The 14,139-nt window shown below is 37.3% G+C and overlaps 1 protein-coding gene across 1 annotated transcript; it reads left to right on the top strand.

Annotated features, from left to right (window-relative positions):
• Positions 1-5,850: 5,850 nt before the first annotated feature.
• Positions 5,851-7,935, top strand: LOC146468380 (QRFP-like peptide receptor). The gene has a single exon (XM_085124656.1). The coding sequence runs from the start codon at positions 6,480-6,482 to the stop codon at positions 7,470-7,472; it is 993 nt and encodes a 330-aa protein (XP_084980782.1). The 5' UTR covers positions 5,851-6,479; the 3' UTR covers positions 7,473-7,935.
• The last annotated feature ends 6,204 nt before the right edge of the window (positions 7,936-14,139 follow it).

Here is a 14,139-nt window from a genome sequence, read left to right on the forward strand (position 1 = left end):
GGCTCGAAATATGATTAACACAAAGCAAAAACTTGGTCTCGGCGTTCCAAAAAACGTCAAAAGCCGTCGGGTAAAGACATTGGGTGGCAAGAAAAATTAGCAGATGAACTGCATAGACCCATAAAAAGAAAATTTACCCGACGGCGCGTCATTGTAAATCACATTGATGAGATATGGGCAGCTGACCTTGTTGAGATGCAGCAGTTCAGCAGATGGAATAAAGGTTATAAATATCTTCTCATGATAATCGATGTCTTTAGCAAATACGGTTGGATTGTACCATTGAAGGATAAAAAAGGTGAGACAGTAACCAAAGCATTTCAAAACATCTTTAAAAAAGGTAGAAAACCGGAGTTTGTGTGGACTGACAAAGGTTCAGAGTTTTACAACAAACATCTGAAAGACTTGCTAAGAAAACATGAGATTGAACTGTATTCAACAGAAAATGAAGAGAAATCGTCAGTGGTTGAGCGTTGGAACAGAACAATTAAAAATAGAATGTGGAAGGAATTCACTGCTCAAGGTAATACAATGTATCTTGACATACTACCCGAAATATTAAAGCGGTACAACAACACCAAACATCGTTCGATAAAAATGACGCCGGCAGAAGCGTCGAGGAAAGAGAATGAACGAACCGTTTACTTCAACCTTTTCGATGATATGAATCCAACCTCAACAAAGCCAAAATACAGAGTCGGTGATAAGGTCAGAATTTCCAAGTACAAACGTCCTGTCTTCGACAAAGGATACACACCCAATTGGTCAGAAGAAGTTTTTACAGTCGATAAGATACAATACACCAATCCGATCACTTACAGACTCAAAGACCTCAGTGGTGAGGAGATATCCGGTTCTTTTTATGAACAGGAGATGCAAAAGGCTGTTCAAGACGTTTACCGTATTGAGAAAGTGATTCGACGAGACTATAAAAAAGGTAAAGCTTTGGTAAAGTGGAGCGGTTACCCAGAAAAATTCAATTCCTGGGTGGATATAAACGATCTGATGTAAAAAATAAATTTAAAAAGTATTATCTTATATATAAGAAAAGAAAATGTCGAAATACATGACTCTTCGAGATCTTCAAAAAATGGCTGTTGGAAAAAAAATCAAATACTATATGAAGCTATCAAAAACAGAGTTGATAAAAGCGTTGAATCTTGACGAAAAAATCGTATGTAAGCCATCAAATGCAAAGGAAGTGTTGATCACAAATGTTGAAACGCAAGTCGTCACAAGATGCAAAAGTATCTATCAGTGTTCAAAAATGTTGAAGAAAAATAACGGATCAATTCAATATTACATAAAATGTGGAAATGAGTTTATGGACGTGAATGGAAATAAGGTTAAATTATCTTTTGCTTAAAATTTTTTCATTTTGAAAAAAATGAAAAAAACAATTTAAAAAATATTTTCTTATATATAATAAAAGAAAATGGATTCAAAGAAATTCGTAAATTTTAAAAATCTCGCGAAAAATTTTGGTACACTTGTTTTTTCAAGTCTGAAGAAAACAAATATTTTCGATTCCATAAATAAAAAACTTACTAGAGAACAACCTACACAACCGACACAAATTAAAGAAAAAATCGATGCCGCAGTCAATTGGGGAAAGAAAAAGGTTGAGAATTGGGGTGTTTGGTTAAAAAATAAGGCACCAAAACCTGTTGTTAACGAAGAGATTTACTCTTTCAAAAAACTTATGAACGAGATCGAAAAAAAAGATACGCAACCTGAAATCAAACAATACGAGATCAAAAATATTGGTGAGAGTTCAAATAAAAAGTTCAAAACGTTTTTTGATAAATTTAGGGTTGAACCCAACCAATCAACAGAAATCAGTGTAGATAAAATATTGATGGAAATGGCAAACAAAGTCATAAATAAGAGAGAGTTGAAAGACGGTGACAAAATAAGATGGATAATCAGTCACCCGTCGTGGAATAAACCTATCAGTTCAAAATTAATAACAATCAAAGGAAAACTCGATTCTGAAATAACAAATAAACTTTCAGGATTCGTTGAATACAAACAGGTACCTTTGTCCGAGGTAAAGTTTGTAATTCAATCAACAAAGATTCCTCGAGGTGCTGGGCGATTAATCGTTACAAATTCAAATCTGAAAAGGAAGAAAAGCTTCATCACAATAAAAAATGACGATTCAATTTGTCTTGCTCGCGCTATTGTAACAGCTGTTGCAAACATAAACAAAACAAAATGGACGCAAACACAATTAAAAGACGGGTTTAACAGATCACGAAAATTGCAAAAGGATATGGCTGAAAAACTTCATGAAGAAGCGGGAGTTGAAATCAATGAGTTTGGATCAACTTTAGAAGACATTAAGACATTTGCAAATCATCTCAAAATTCAAATCAATGTTGTTGATGCTGAATATTTTAACGAGTTAACGTTTTCAACCGAAAATGAACATAATTCTCAAATGATTTACCTTTACAAAAACGGTAATCATTTTGATGTAATAACGAGTATGACAGGGTTTTTGTGTAAATCTTATTATTGTCACACTTGTAAAAAACCGTACAAAAAACGTGATTGTCACAAGTGCCCTGCAAAATGCATTGCGTGTTTCAAGTACTTTGCAAATGGAAATAAATGCAGCGGAAAAGTGATCGAATGTAACGATTGTAATAGGTGTTTCTTTGGTAACAATTGTTTTGAGGAGCATAAACGCGAAAGAAGTGTCAAGGATGGATCAAAATCGGATATTGTTTGTGAAAAAGTTTGCAAATGCCTCAAATGTGGGCGAATTGTGACAGACGGGCTTGAAAAACACATATGCGGACACAGTAAATGCAGTAATTGCAGACAGTACTGTGATATGAACGAACATAGATGCTTTATGGTGAAAAAAAATTCCAAAGGAGGAAACTGTGTTGGGTGTGTTGAGGAAAAAAAGTGTTATTCTTGTAAAACGAGAACCGATAAATACATTTTTTATGATTTTGAAACAAATCAAGAAACCGGTGTCCATGTCGTCAATTGGGTTGACTGTGAAGATTTTCATGGTAATAAAAACACGTTTGAAACGATTGATGAATTTTGTAAATTTGTTTTCGAAAAAGATAATGAAGGTTTCACTTTCATTGCTCACAATGCAAAAGGTTACGACGCTCAGTTTATCAGGAATTGGTGTATTGAAAATGGGATGAAACCGTATTGTATTTATAACGGAACAAAGATAATGAGCATGGAGGTTTCGGGGCGAAGGTTTATCGATTCATTAAACTTTGTGGCTGCTCCTTTAGCATCGTTTCCAAAAACGTTTGGTTTAACAGAGTTGAAAAAGGGGTATTTTCCTCATTATTTCAATAAGAAATGCAACCAAAACTATGTTGGACCGATCCCTAGTAAGAAACATTTTGGTTTTGATAGAATGAGCTCGTATGGTAGAAAAGCTTTTGTTGAATGGCACCAAGCGCGAGTTGATGAAAACTATGTCTTTGACTTCAAAAAGGAATTGAGAGAGTACTGCAGAAGTGATGTTGACATTTTGAGGAGAAGTATGTTAAAATTTAGGAATGATTTTATTGAGTTGGAAAACATTGATCCTCTTTTATACACAACAATTGCATCAGTTTGTATGACTGTTTACCGTTGCAACTATATGCCACACAACCAAATTGGTGTTGTAAAAGATTCCGCAAGAGGAGAAAAATTTAGTAAAATAAGTATAGCTTGGTTAGACTGGATATCTGAGAGAGACGGGGTAAATATTAAACATGCTCTCAATGGTGGTGAAAAAAATTTGACAGACATTGGAAAAGTTGATGGATTCTGCAAAGAAACAAAAACTGTCTATGAATTTCAAGGATGCTTTTGGCACGGTTGTGAAAAATGCTTTTCAAGCGATACAATCAACACAAAAAATCAGATGGATATGTTGACTCTCAGGAATAGAACAAAAGAAAAGAATGAAAGGATAATAGACTGTGGGTGGAATCTTGTTGAAGAATACGAATGCGGGTTAAAAGAAAACAAGGAGTTTTTGAAATTTTTCAAGGGTTGGGATCGAGAATGTATTGAACCTCTAAATCCAAGGGATGCGTTTTTTGGAGGTCGAACAAATGTAACAAAACTGACATACGATTTTAAAAAAGGTGAAAAAGGAAAATACGTTGACTTTGTCAGTCTCTACCCTACGGTTCAATTCTACAAGGATTATCCTGTTGGTCATCCGGAAAAGATCTTTTTGCCGGATGAGTACGATTCAAATTGGTTTGGTTTTGTAAAATGTAAAGTGCTACCTCCACGCGGTCTTTATCACCCTGTTTTACCAGTAAAAATGACATGTGGAAATGCAGAAAAGCAGTTATTTCCACTATGTAAAAAATGTGCTGTTTTAAAATCCCATGAAAAATGTTTGCATTCGGACGAAGAACGAATGTTTGTTGGTACTTGGTGTACAAACGAGTTGAATGTTGCTGTTAAAAAGGGATATGAGATTCAAAAAATATTTGAGGTGTGGAATTTTGAAAACCGATCCAATAAACTTTTCAAGGGTTACGTTAAAAAATTCATGAAGATAAAAATGGAGAGTAGTGAGTTAAAAACTGGTGAAGGATGCACATATAAATCTGTTGAAGAGTATAGGAATGTTGTAAAGTCAAAACTAGGAATACAGTTGGGTGAAATAAAATTTAACCCTGGAATGAGGGCGATCTCAAAACTGTGTTTGAATAGTTTATGGGGAAAGTTTGGACAAAGAAATAATATGAAAAAATCGGTATATGTTGTTGAGCCACACGAGTTTTACAAAATTTTGTTAGATGAAAAGATTGATGATCTGAACATTCATTTTATCAATGAAGATATGGTTGAAATGAACTACAACCTAAAAGACCATTTTGTTGACAACAGTAATAATACAAACATATTCATTGCGGCTTTCACAACCAGTCATGCAAGAATGATGTTGTATGGAGTGTTGGACAATCTGGGTGACAATGTTCTCGGTTTTGATACTGATAGTTGTTGGTATATTGAAAAAGAAAATGGTCCAACAATCAAAACAGGTGATAACCTAGGTGATCTTACCGATGAGCTTGGTGGATACTACATTGAAAAATGGTGTGGAACAGGACCAAAGTCCTACAGTTATTGCACAAGTAACGGGAAAGCAGTGTGTAAAGTAAAAGGTTTCACACTCAATTATGAAAACAGTCAATATATAAATCATCAAACAATGAGACAAATAATCGAAGGTCAGAAAAAACGAATAACCACTGTTAACGAACAAATGATAACACGGGATAGTAAGACAAAGGAGGTAAAAAACATGTATCAGGAAAAAGACTTTACAATGTGTTACGATAAAAGGGTGATTGTCAAGACTGAATCAGGAATTGATATTTTTCCCCATGGTTTTTAAAATCTTTCCCTCACTTTGTACCCGCTTTATACTGTGCCCTAAAGTTACTTTTTAATATATTTTGGTCAGGTTGATGTCTGTTCGGGTTAATTACACAACGTTTAGTCGCAATATATCTGTTGAGGTTGAGGGGATGGTTTTTGAAAGGTTTGAACCCGTCGGGGTTGATTGCATACCGTTTAGTCGCGATTTAAAGACGCGCCCTACGGTGTGCTACATTACTACTTACCATCACACTGGACTTAGGATTTCTTTAAGGGAAAGGTGTTTACAAAACGACTTCTTCATTGGAAACAATGATCACGAATCATTTCACAGTCTGTGTGTAGTTGCACTTGGCGTGGGCAGCGCTAAGTGATGTAGGTAGCATCTGTGAAAATTTTCTTCTTGCAGTTGGTTATCTAGAAATGTTGGTCACTGTATTATGCCGAAAAAAAACTTATTTAAAAAGTTAGAGTAAACATCAAATATTGTATACACAATGTCCCCAGGTTTCCTGAAACCCTTTTGTATACTCAGATATTACTTTAGTGATGGTGGACGTAATTTTTTTTTGTTTCAAAAGATAATAAAGGTGGCATCAAATATAAGATTCCGTCAAGTTAATAAGGTTTCTAAGAAGCGAGTCTTCCAAAAGAAAAAAAATTGAATCTCAACTTTTAATAAATATGCGAAGTTATAATCTGTTTTCCAATGTATTGTAAAATATCACGAGGGGTTTAGTCTTAAAACTCTGGCAGAAATATTTCAATTAATTTTCCATCAGTAGCAAGCTGCTTAAAGTTCCCCAGCTTCTACGTTTGGTCAGTATTGTAATGCAGATGCGTTGCGCTGCTATAATAAAAAAAACGTATTTGTATTGTGGTTCCGGCGAAAGTCAAACGACCACTGTCATACCCGCCCGTTTAGACGTTCAAATATTACTACTACAACTGCTGAATTTCTTGCGTTGTTTATGGCCTTTTTTGCGTCCATTTAAGGGTCTCTATATTCTGCAATCAGGCATTACATTGCCAACTGCCAGTACTTCGTTAACCAGCACGTGTTTTACGAAAAAGACAAGCAGGGCAAATGTAATTGTCATAACATGTCTACGAATTTCAGCAACGTTTCATTTATCCAGCAGAATCCATCATGTGAAAATTTGGAAGCCACTTTCCCATTTAAAATCAGCCAAATGGTAATCTTCTCAATTACTTTGTTCTTGAGCCTGATTGGAAATACTCTTATTATCATCACAGTGTACAAGCGCCCAGAGCTGAAGAAGACGGTAAACTACTTTATTGTTAATATGGCGGTGTCCGACTTCGTTTTTCCGCTAACAGCCATTCCAGTTCGCTTGGCAGAGGCTTCGTCCAGTTCTTGGCAGTGGCCTATCGGCGGTACAGCAGGATCAATCCTCTGCAAGCTGATTAACTTCCTTGTGTCTGTTTCGATTACTGTTTCCATACAAAGCCTTGTTTGGATCGCCTTGGATCGGTTTGTGGCGGTTGTCTGGCCAATGAAAGTTCGTCTTATCACGTCTAAATTTCGTTCCTTTGCTATTGCGTCTACTTGGATCGTGGCTCTCACAGCGAACTCTGTAGATCTGTATTCTTCTGAGTTACTGAAGGAAAATGGAGAAATTAGATGCGGTAAAGACAAAACTTCCTTGTTGTTCAAAGCTATAAATTATGTCCGATTGGTGTTCTTCGCCTTTGCACCGATAGTTCTTATAACGATTTTATACTGCGCTATTGCATTTACCCTACGGAAACAAGATAAAATGCTTCAGTGTACTACAGTCCATAGAACTGATCATAAAAAGAGGCAAGCCATTAAGATGAGCCTATGCGTCGTCGGCTTATTCTATCTGTTCTTTCTTCCTTGTGTAACTGCACTTGTCTTAAGAGAAACTTCGGTTTTAAAGACGTGTTTATACAAACACCTCTTCCTGGTTTCTATCTTGGCCGTTCATGTATCTTCCACAACAAATCCAATCGTTTGTTTTACATTTGTGGAAAGCTTCCGTCGTGGCCTAAGAGAAGTTTTCAAATTACCTGAGCGCAAACGATTAAAAACAAACGCAGTTACGCAGTAGGAACAGGAGAAAAGGAAGAAGTAACTCTAAAAGAGATGACTGCGTTACATGAGATGCATGCAAGAATCTGAGATTTAGCAAGGCCTGAAGAAAGACTGATCCAAACGTTCACTGTAAATATATCATCTTCAACTTGCTATAATACATTAAACCAAGAGGAAAGGGTTTGACTACTTTGAAAATTACCGATTTGGTTACCATTTATGAAGCGTTTCTCAATCTACGATGATGGCCTCTCTTGTTGAGAGAAGCTCGGAAATTATAGTTGGAAATAAAAAATAGTACTTTTAAATACTTGCGCGAAATTAGCTAGAGACTACGCAATGTAAGCACACCTTAGTTGATGACAGCGGTGAACAGAACGTGTGAATGATTGCTTTCAGTTATGCACATCACGTTTCAATAAATATTTAAAAAGTTTCATTTCTTTTTTTTTTTCTTTGGCAGGCACATTTATATTGAGTTAAAATTTACTTAATAAATGTACATTGCCCAAAATAAAATGAGTCATGGGTTTGAAAGAGTAATTACGAAGATAAATTTCGTACCGTTTAAATTTTTTAGCGTGAAGTTCACCATCGCGCTGATGACTTTCAGCAAAGGTCATTACATATGTTTGGTGACAACGCATTGGAAATGCAGTCAAATTCGATAACGACTCATGAGCTTTTCAAAATAGGCCTTATTATTTATGACGTTAGATAATATACCCTCACTTTATTAAAAACCCTTTCAAGTTAAGCAGAAGTCATTGAATTATGGAGCTACTTTTGTTGAGCGATTGACAATAACTGTAATTTGAAATGTTGTAGAGTTTATTTATCCGTCACCCTCTGTCAACCACTGTGAATTCGAATTTGGTTTAATCCTGTCCTCTAACCCTTGCCTTCTCAGCCCTTAGCCCTTATACATATTTATATAGGGTATAAAATGTACTTTGAAGTAACATAGAGATATTATAGGACATATCGAAACTGTGACGTCACGAGCAGCATAATTAGAATAATTATGCAAAATTTCCAGGAAACTCCAAAATCAGATCTCGCTGCTACCTTGCTACAATAGCTCTGAACGAAGCAGAAATAAGTTTTTGGCTTCTTATTACAAATATAAACTATTTTAAATTAATTTTTGAAGTAAAGAAGGAGTAGTGGTAGACAAATCAATCCTTCTAAGTGTGGAAGTGTAGGTTACAATTAAGGCAACGCATTGCATCAGTCTAATGACTCAACTAATTTCCTTCTAATAGTGGAAGTGCAGAAGTCTAAAAGTGTGGAAATGTGAAAGTGTGAAAGACGGGTCAAAAGAATAGGATTAAAAGATCTAAACAGCCATTTTAGTCATAATTAATGTATCGCATAAGCATTGCATAATTAAATAAATCACCATATACTTCACTGGAAGCGAAGGTCATCATCAAGGTATCGCATTGCTTAATAAAAAAAAAAATAATAATAATCGGCTTTCTTAATCAGATCAATGTCCACATTTTGTTTGACTTCCTTAAGCCATCTCTACTGAGTCCACAAACACTATATCCACCGTTCTGTTCTCCTCAGTGATATCCGGGGTGATATAAGTCTTCATTTGAATGCTCTTGACTGGATTCTGATACATGAGACAAAAACTATTTGTCAAAAGTTCGATGAACGTCCTTTGCTTGGTGGCAGTTTCAAGACGAAGTCAACTTCGTCAACAAAATGAAGTTGTTCATTGTTATGATCGCTCCCAAAGTCTAATACAAGAATCATCCCTCATAGCCGCCATTTTTAATGATGGACACATCGTAAATCGTTGCATTCAAAAGCAAAGGCTCAAAAATTGGCTTAATGCAAGCCAAATTCACAAAATCTTTGAGAGAAACGATAAATACTTTCTCCCTTCTTCCAGAAGGATTATTATTTTTAATTGCTTTCTGGCTTTACTATTGCTTTTCTCCCAGTACTTTTCAAACGCTTTTGCTGTTTTAATCTTGCCAAGAAATTGAAAGACTTACGATAGCGAAAGTACTATGATCATTCAATCAGATTTCGTTTCCTCTTCAAACTCTTTTCCAATGTCTTTCTACACACCATTATCTACCCTCTCCCGCCAAAATTTTAATTACGCCTTATTTGATGATCTGCGTCCTCGAACTTCAAAATTTTTGTGCCTGTTGCCTTTGCTTTTTGCAAAATTGTCTTATACTTGCATATGAATGGGAAAGAAGTCAAGAATTCGAAGTCCGGAGTAATACATTGAATTGACTTGTAGATTAATTCTTAACTAGAAATACGTGACTCGCAAAACCTCGCGAAGCTGGGGCTGGGTGGAAAGCCCTCTTTCGTGTTGTAGTATCAAATGAGGAGATTAAAAGGTTTCTGAACATAGCAACTATTTTGATGAGCATGGTCTTTTCGTAGTTCCACAGGCTAGTTTGCGGTTAGAAATCTATTTCTGACGCGATGAAATGTACAACGGGCGTGCAGCGCTGTCGTGTTCGATGAATTTATTTCCCACGGAAAATTATTTTACCGCGGCCACAAAACGTGTAATTTCTTCAATGCAATCTTTCACAAAAAAAGATTTCTAAAAGAAAGGGAAAAGATTGTGGAGAGATAGTTCTGTATCCAGTGAATATTGATGAACATTGCAGTTGAAATTTGATCATGCACGCATATTTTTTCCGATGTATGCAAATTTTTTTCAGACGACGCCAGACAGTCTGACGTCATTCAAGTGCGGACACCTTCAAAAAAACATATATATATATAAATATATTTTTCGCTCGAATTCGCGCGGCTTAGCTCCGCTCGGGCCGGCTCGGCCCGACAAATTTATTAACCTCGCTACGCTCGGGCCTTCGGCCCTCGCTTCGCGAGGAATTATTTTGTCTTTCTGTCACCTATTAACACGAGGAACTTGATGACAAGATGGAGGAAGCTTAAACCTAATATCGTTTAAAGTTATTTCTCGCGAAAAAATCTACCTCCTTCAAACATGTGAATATCCTATACTGAGTCATGGCAGAGGTCCCTTGGTACGTGCCTAGCTTGCCAATGGAAGGCTGTCGTGAAGCTTTGGTCGCAAACATGGTGTGGCTGAACATTCGACGAGGAACAATTCTTGCTAGACTTGTTACATGAGATGCCGTTAGAGGTATTTAGAATTACTTTATTTTCCTGAATTACTATTTGGTTTACAACGATATAATTATATATGAAAATCCGCTCAGTTTCCTGTAGCATTAAGCAAGTAAGAATTTTTGAAAGGAACAATGCATGTAATAATAACGATCTACAAACAGGGCGCGTTTGTTAAAACTTGTGGTTTTCAGAACGGCCCTGTAATAGGTGAGATAAATTGTGTCACGTTAGGATGTCATCCATAGACTTTTTACAGCCTATTTAATAACACCACAGCAGAGTACATGGTCATAGTTTAGAATTTCATCTGCAGAATCAAAAGTTAGAACCACCTTGTATAGCATAATTAACAACACAACAGGAAAGTACGGAATAATAGCTTAATTTTCATTCGAATGGTTACACTGTAGGATTTCATCCAAGGAGTCAAAAGTTAGAACCACGTTGTTCTACAGTTTCTACAGTTTTTATTCACGCACGCAGTCGTTCCATACAGGCTCGATTCCTTAGGCCTGGCTCAAAGCGACTGTTGTACCAGTACACAAGAAAAGCAGCAGAAGTCAAGTAGATAATTATCGTCCGATTTCTCTTACGTCAGTGCCCTGCAAAATCATGGAACACATTAGGGCCATTTATACGGGAGAAAATAAGACGCGTCTTATCTAAGACGCGTCTTAAATAAGACGCGAGCTGATCGTATAAACGGCACAAAATAAGCGTTCGTGTCTTATTTTAGACGCGACTAAAATAGGACGCGTCTAACTCTGGAACAGGAGCTTGAGCTGTTCTTGTCTTGGTCGCGTCTTAAGTAAGACGTGCACTTCCTCGTATAAATGGTACACGCGTCTTAAATAAGACGTGAACTACAAATGCGCATGCTTAAGAGCGAGTGACGCGTCATGACACGCGTCACTGACCGCTCTCAGTTCCGCAAAATGGCTTCGCAGTGTTCACAGTCCGCTTCGCAGTGTTCAAAAACACCAGCAAGACCGGCAGCAAAAAGAAATACGTAGACTACCACGGAAGAGAAGGAGTTTTTCTGCTTATTTGCAAAGAAAGGGCAATTGCCGAGGAGCTGGACAATTGTGTTACAGGCGCCGGTGTAAGTTACTTCTGTTGTCACTTTTGTTACATTCAACGTTTATCCTTTCGCAATTGGTACAGATGAAAAGTGGAAAGGTGGTAACTGTTAAACTTATGTATTCTCTACTATGTAACGTCGCATGTAAACGAGGCTGTATAAAAAATAAGACGCGGGTCGTTTATACGTGATTTTCGCGTCTTATGCAGGACGCGATCGTATAAACGGTACAGTTCGCGTCTTATTTAAGACGCGTCTTAGATAAGACGCATCTTATTTTCTCCCGTATAAATGGCCCTATTATCTTCCACGAAATGATGTCCCACCTTGATTCAAATCAAGTGTTAGTTAACTACCAACACGGCTTTCGAAAAAAATTGTCATGTAAAACTCAGTTATTTTAATCTCTACAGTAGAAGAAATAGCTCACTGCCTGCTCACTGACAAAGGTGAACAAACCGACTTAATAATCATGGACTTTTCGAAAGCTTTCGATTCGGTTCCGCACTAGCGCCTCTTAATGAAACTGCGCTACTATGGCATACGTGGTGCCCTTAACATCTGGCTAACACAACGGCTTACGTGTCGAAGCGAGTCAGTAGTCGTTGATAGGAGTTCTATCAGGGGTCCCCCAGGGGACAGTCCTCGGTCCCCTCCTGCTTCTTTTATACATTAACGACCTGGAGGAAAATTGAACCTCAAGGATGCGTCTGTTCGCTGATGATACTTGGATTTACAGCACTTTTGAATCTTATAATGATGCCGCCAAATTGCAGTCAGATCTAACAGCACTTCAAGAATGGACCCAGAAATTATGGCAAATGAAATTTAATCCCAGTAAGTGCCACGTCCTAAAAATATCGAGGAAGCAAAATCCTGTTGACTCTAACTACGTCCTTAAGGGAAAAGTGTTAGATTCGGTCATCCACCACCCCTATCTAGGCGTAGAATTGTCCAGAACTCTCGATTGGAGCCACCATGTAAATAACAAAGTCATGAAACCCAATCGATCCCTCGGATTTCTCCGGCGAAACTTGAGCATTTGCCCCAAGGGAGTGAAAGAGGCAGCTTGCAAAGCCCTTGTGCGGCCCCACGTGGATTACGCTAGCTCAGTTTGGGACCCACATTTAAAAAAACACGTCAAACAAATATAGGGGGTACAGAGAAGAGCCGCACGCTTCGTTAAAAACTGTTATACGCGGGAACCAGGAACAGTTACGAACCTACTGAACGAATTATACTGGATACCGCTGAAGGTACGAAGAACAATTTCGCGGTTAACTTTGTTTTACAAAGCAATCCATGGTGATGGCGGCCTGGCTTTCCCATACTATGTTATGAATCGCAGAAGACATTTAAGTCTACAAGTGCCTTAATGGCTTGGCACCAACTTACCTATCTGAACTTTTACACTACCATAATAGTCGACGTTTACTTCGTTCTAGTTCTCACAATCTTTTAGCTGTGCCTAAATCTAGGTTAAAGACGTATGGTGATAGAGCTTTTTCTGTAGTTGCTACTAGGCTATGGAATCAATTGCCTCTCGAACTCAGGAGTGTTACCTCTGTTGACCAGTTAAAGACGCAGTTGAAGACATACTTATTAAAATTGGCTAATGATGTCTAGTTATTTGTAGTTTAGTTAATTTCATTATAATAGCTATTATTTTGTATTCTATAGTTTAACCATTGTTGTACAGCGCTTTGATTTTATTATCATTATTTCTCATTATTAATATGAATCTGGATTTGTTTGACTGCTGCTTAAAGTGATGAGCCAAAAATAGCTTCATATGGTGAAAAAGTGTCTCTCTTAAAATGCGTTACCAAATGCGTCTCTCTTAAAATGTGTTTTCAACACAAAGTTTTAACAGTAACTATATGTTTAAGCTTATTTTGTACCCGGAAAAGTAGTGACAAGTTTGACGGAGCTGAGAGATTTCTTCATTTCAACACTTTGAACAGAAATATACTTGATTTTCACAACAACAGTGCGAGTCTTGAACGAGGACTCATCGGCTCCCGCTATGTTGTTTGAAGACGCGTGAATACGCATGCTCAAAGACATTGGCTTGGTTGTACCGGTGTACACAGTCTACACAAATATCGTTTACCGCAAGACGACGGCAAAATAAGACATTCTAATATCACTGTTTTAAAATTGGTGCAGAATGGGAAGTTTTAACAGTTTTAAAACTAAGGGTACTGGTTGAGCATTGACTGGACAAGCTTTAAGAAAACTTTTCCATTCCGATTTCCCAGTGAGCAAATATCAGTCCCAGTGATTCAAATCCTATTTCCCTAGGGCAAAAACAAGCCAATACAAGTTCCCATTTTATCCCTTCTATTCAGGACCCTCAATCTGAATAATTATCAGGTCTTCCTCAGAGGAGGGGGGAGAGGCAGGGGAGAAAGGGAGGGAAGGCCTGACACAAAGCATTCATCTTCTTGTGTTGAAAGTC

The sequence above is a fragment of the Pavona decussata genome, unplaced genomic scaffold (genome assembly GCF_977016875.1).
Source record: "Pavona decussata unplaced genomic scaffold, jaPavDecu1.1 SCAFFOLD_131, whole genome shotgun sequence".
In the NCBI taxonomy this organism is placed as follows: Eukaryota; Metazoa; Cnidaria; class Anthozoa; order Scleractinia; family Agariciidae; genus Pavona; species Pavona decussata.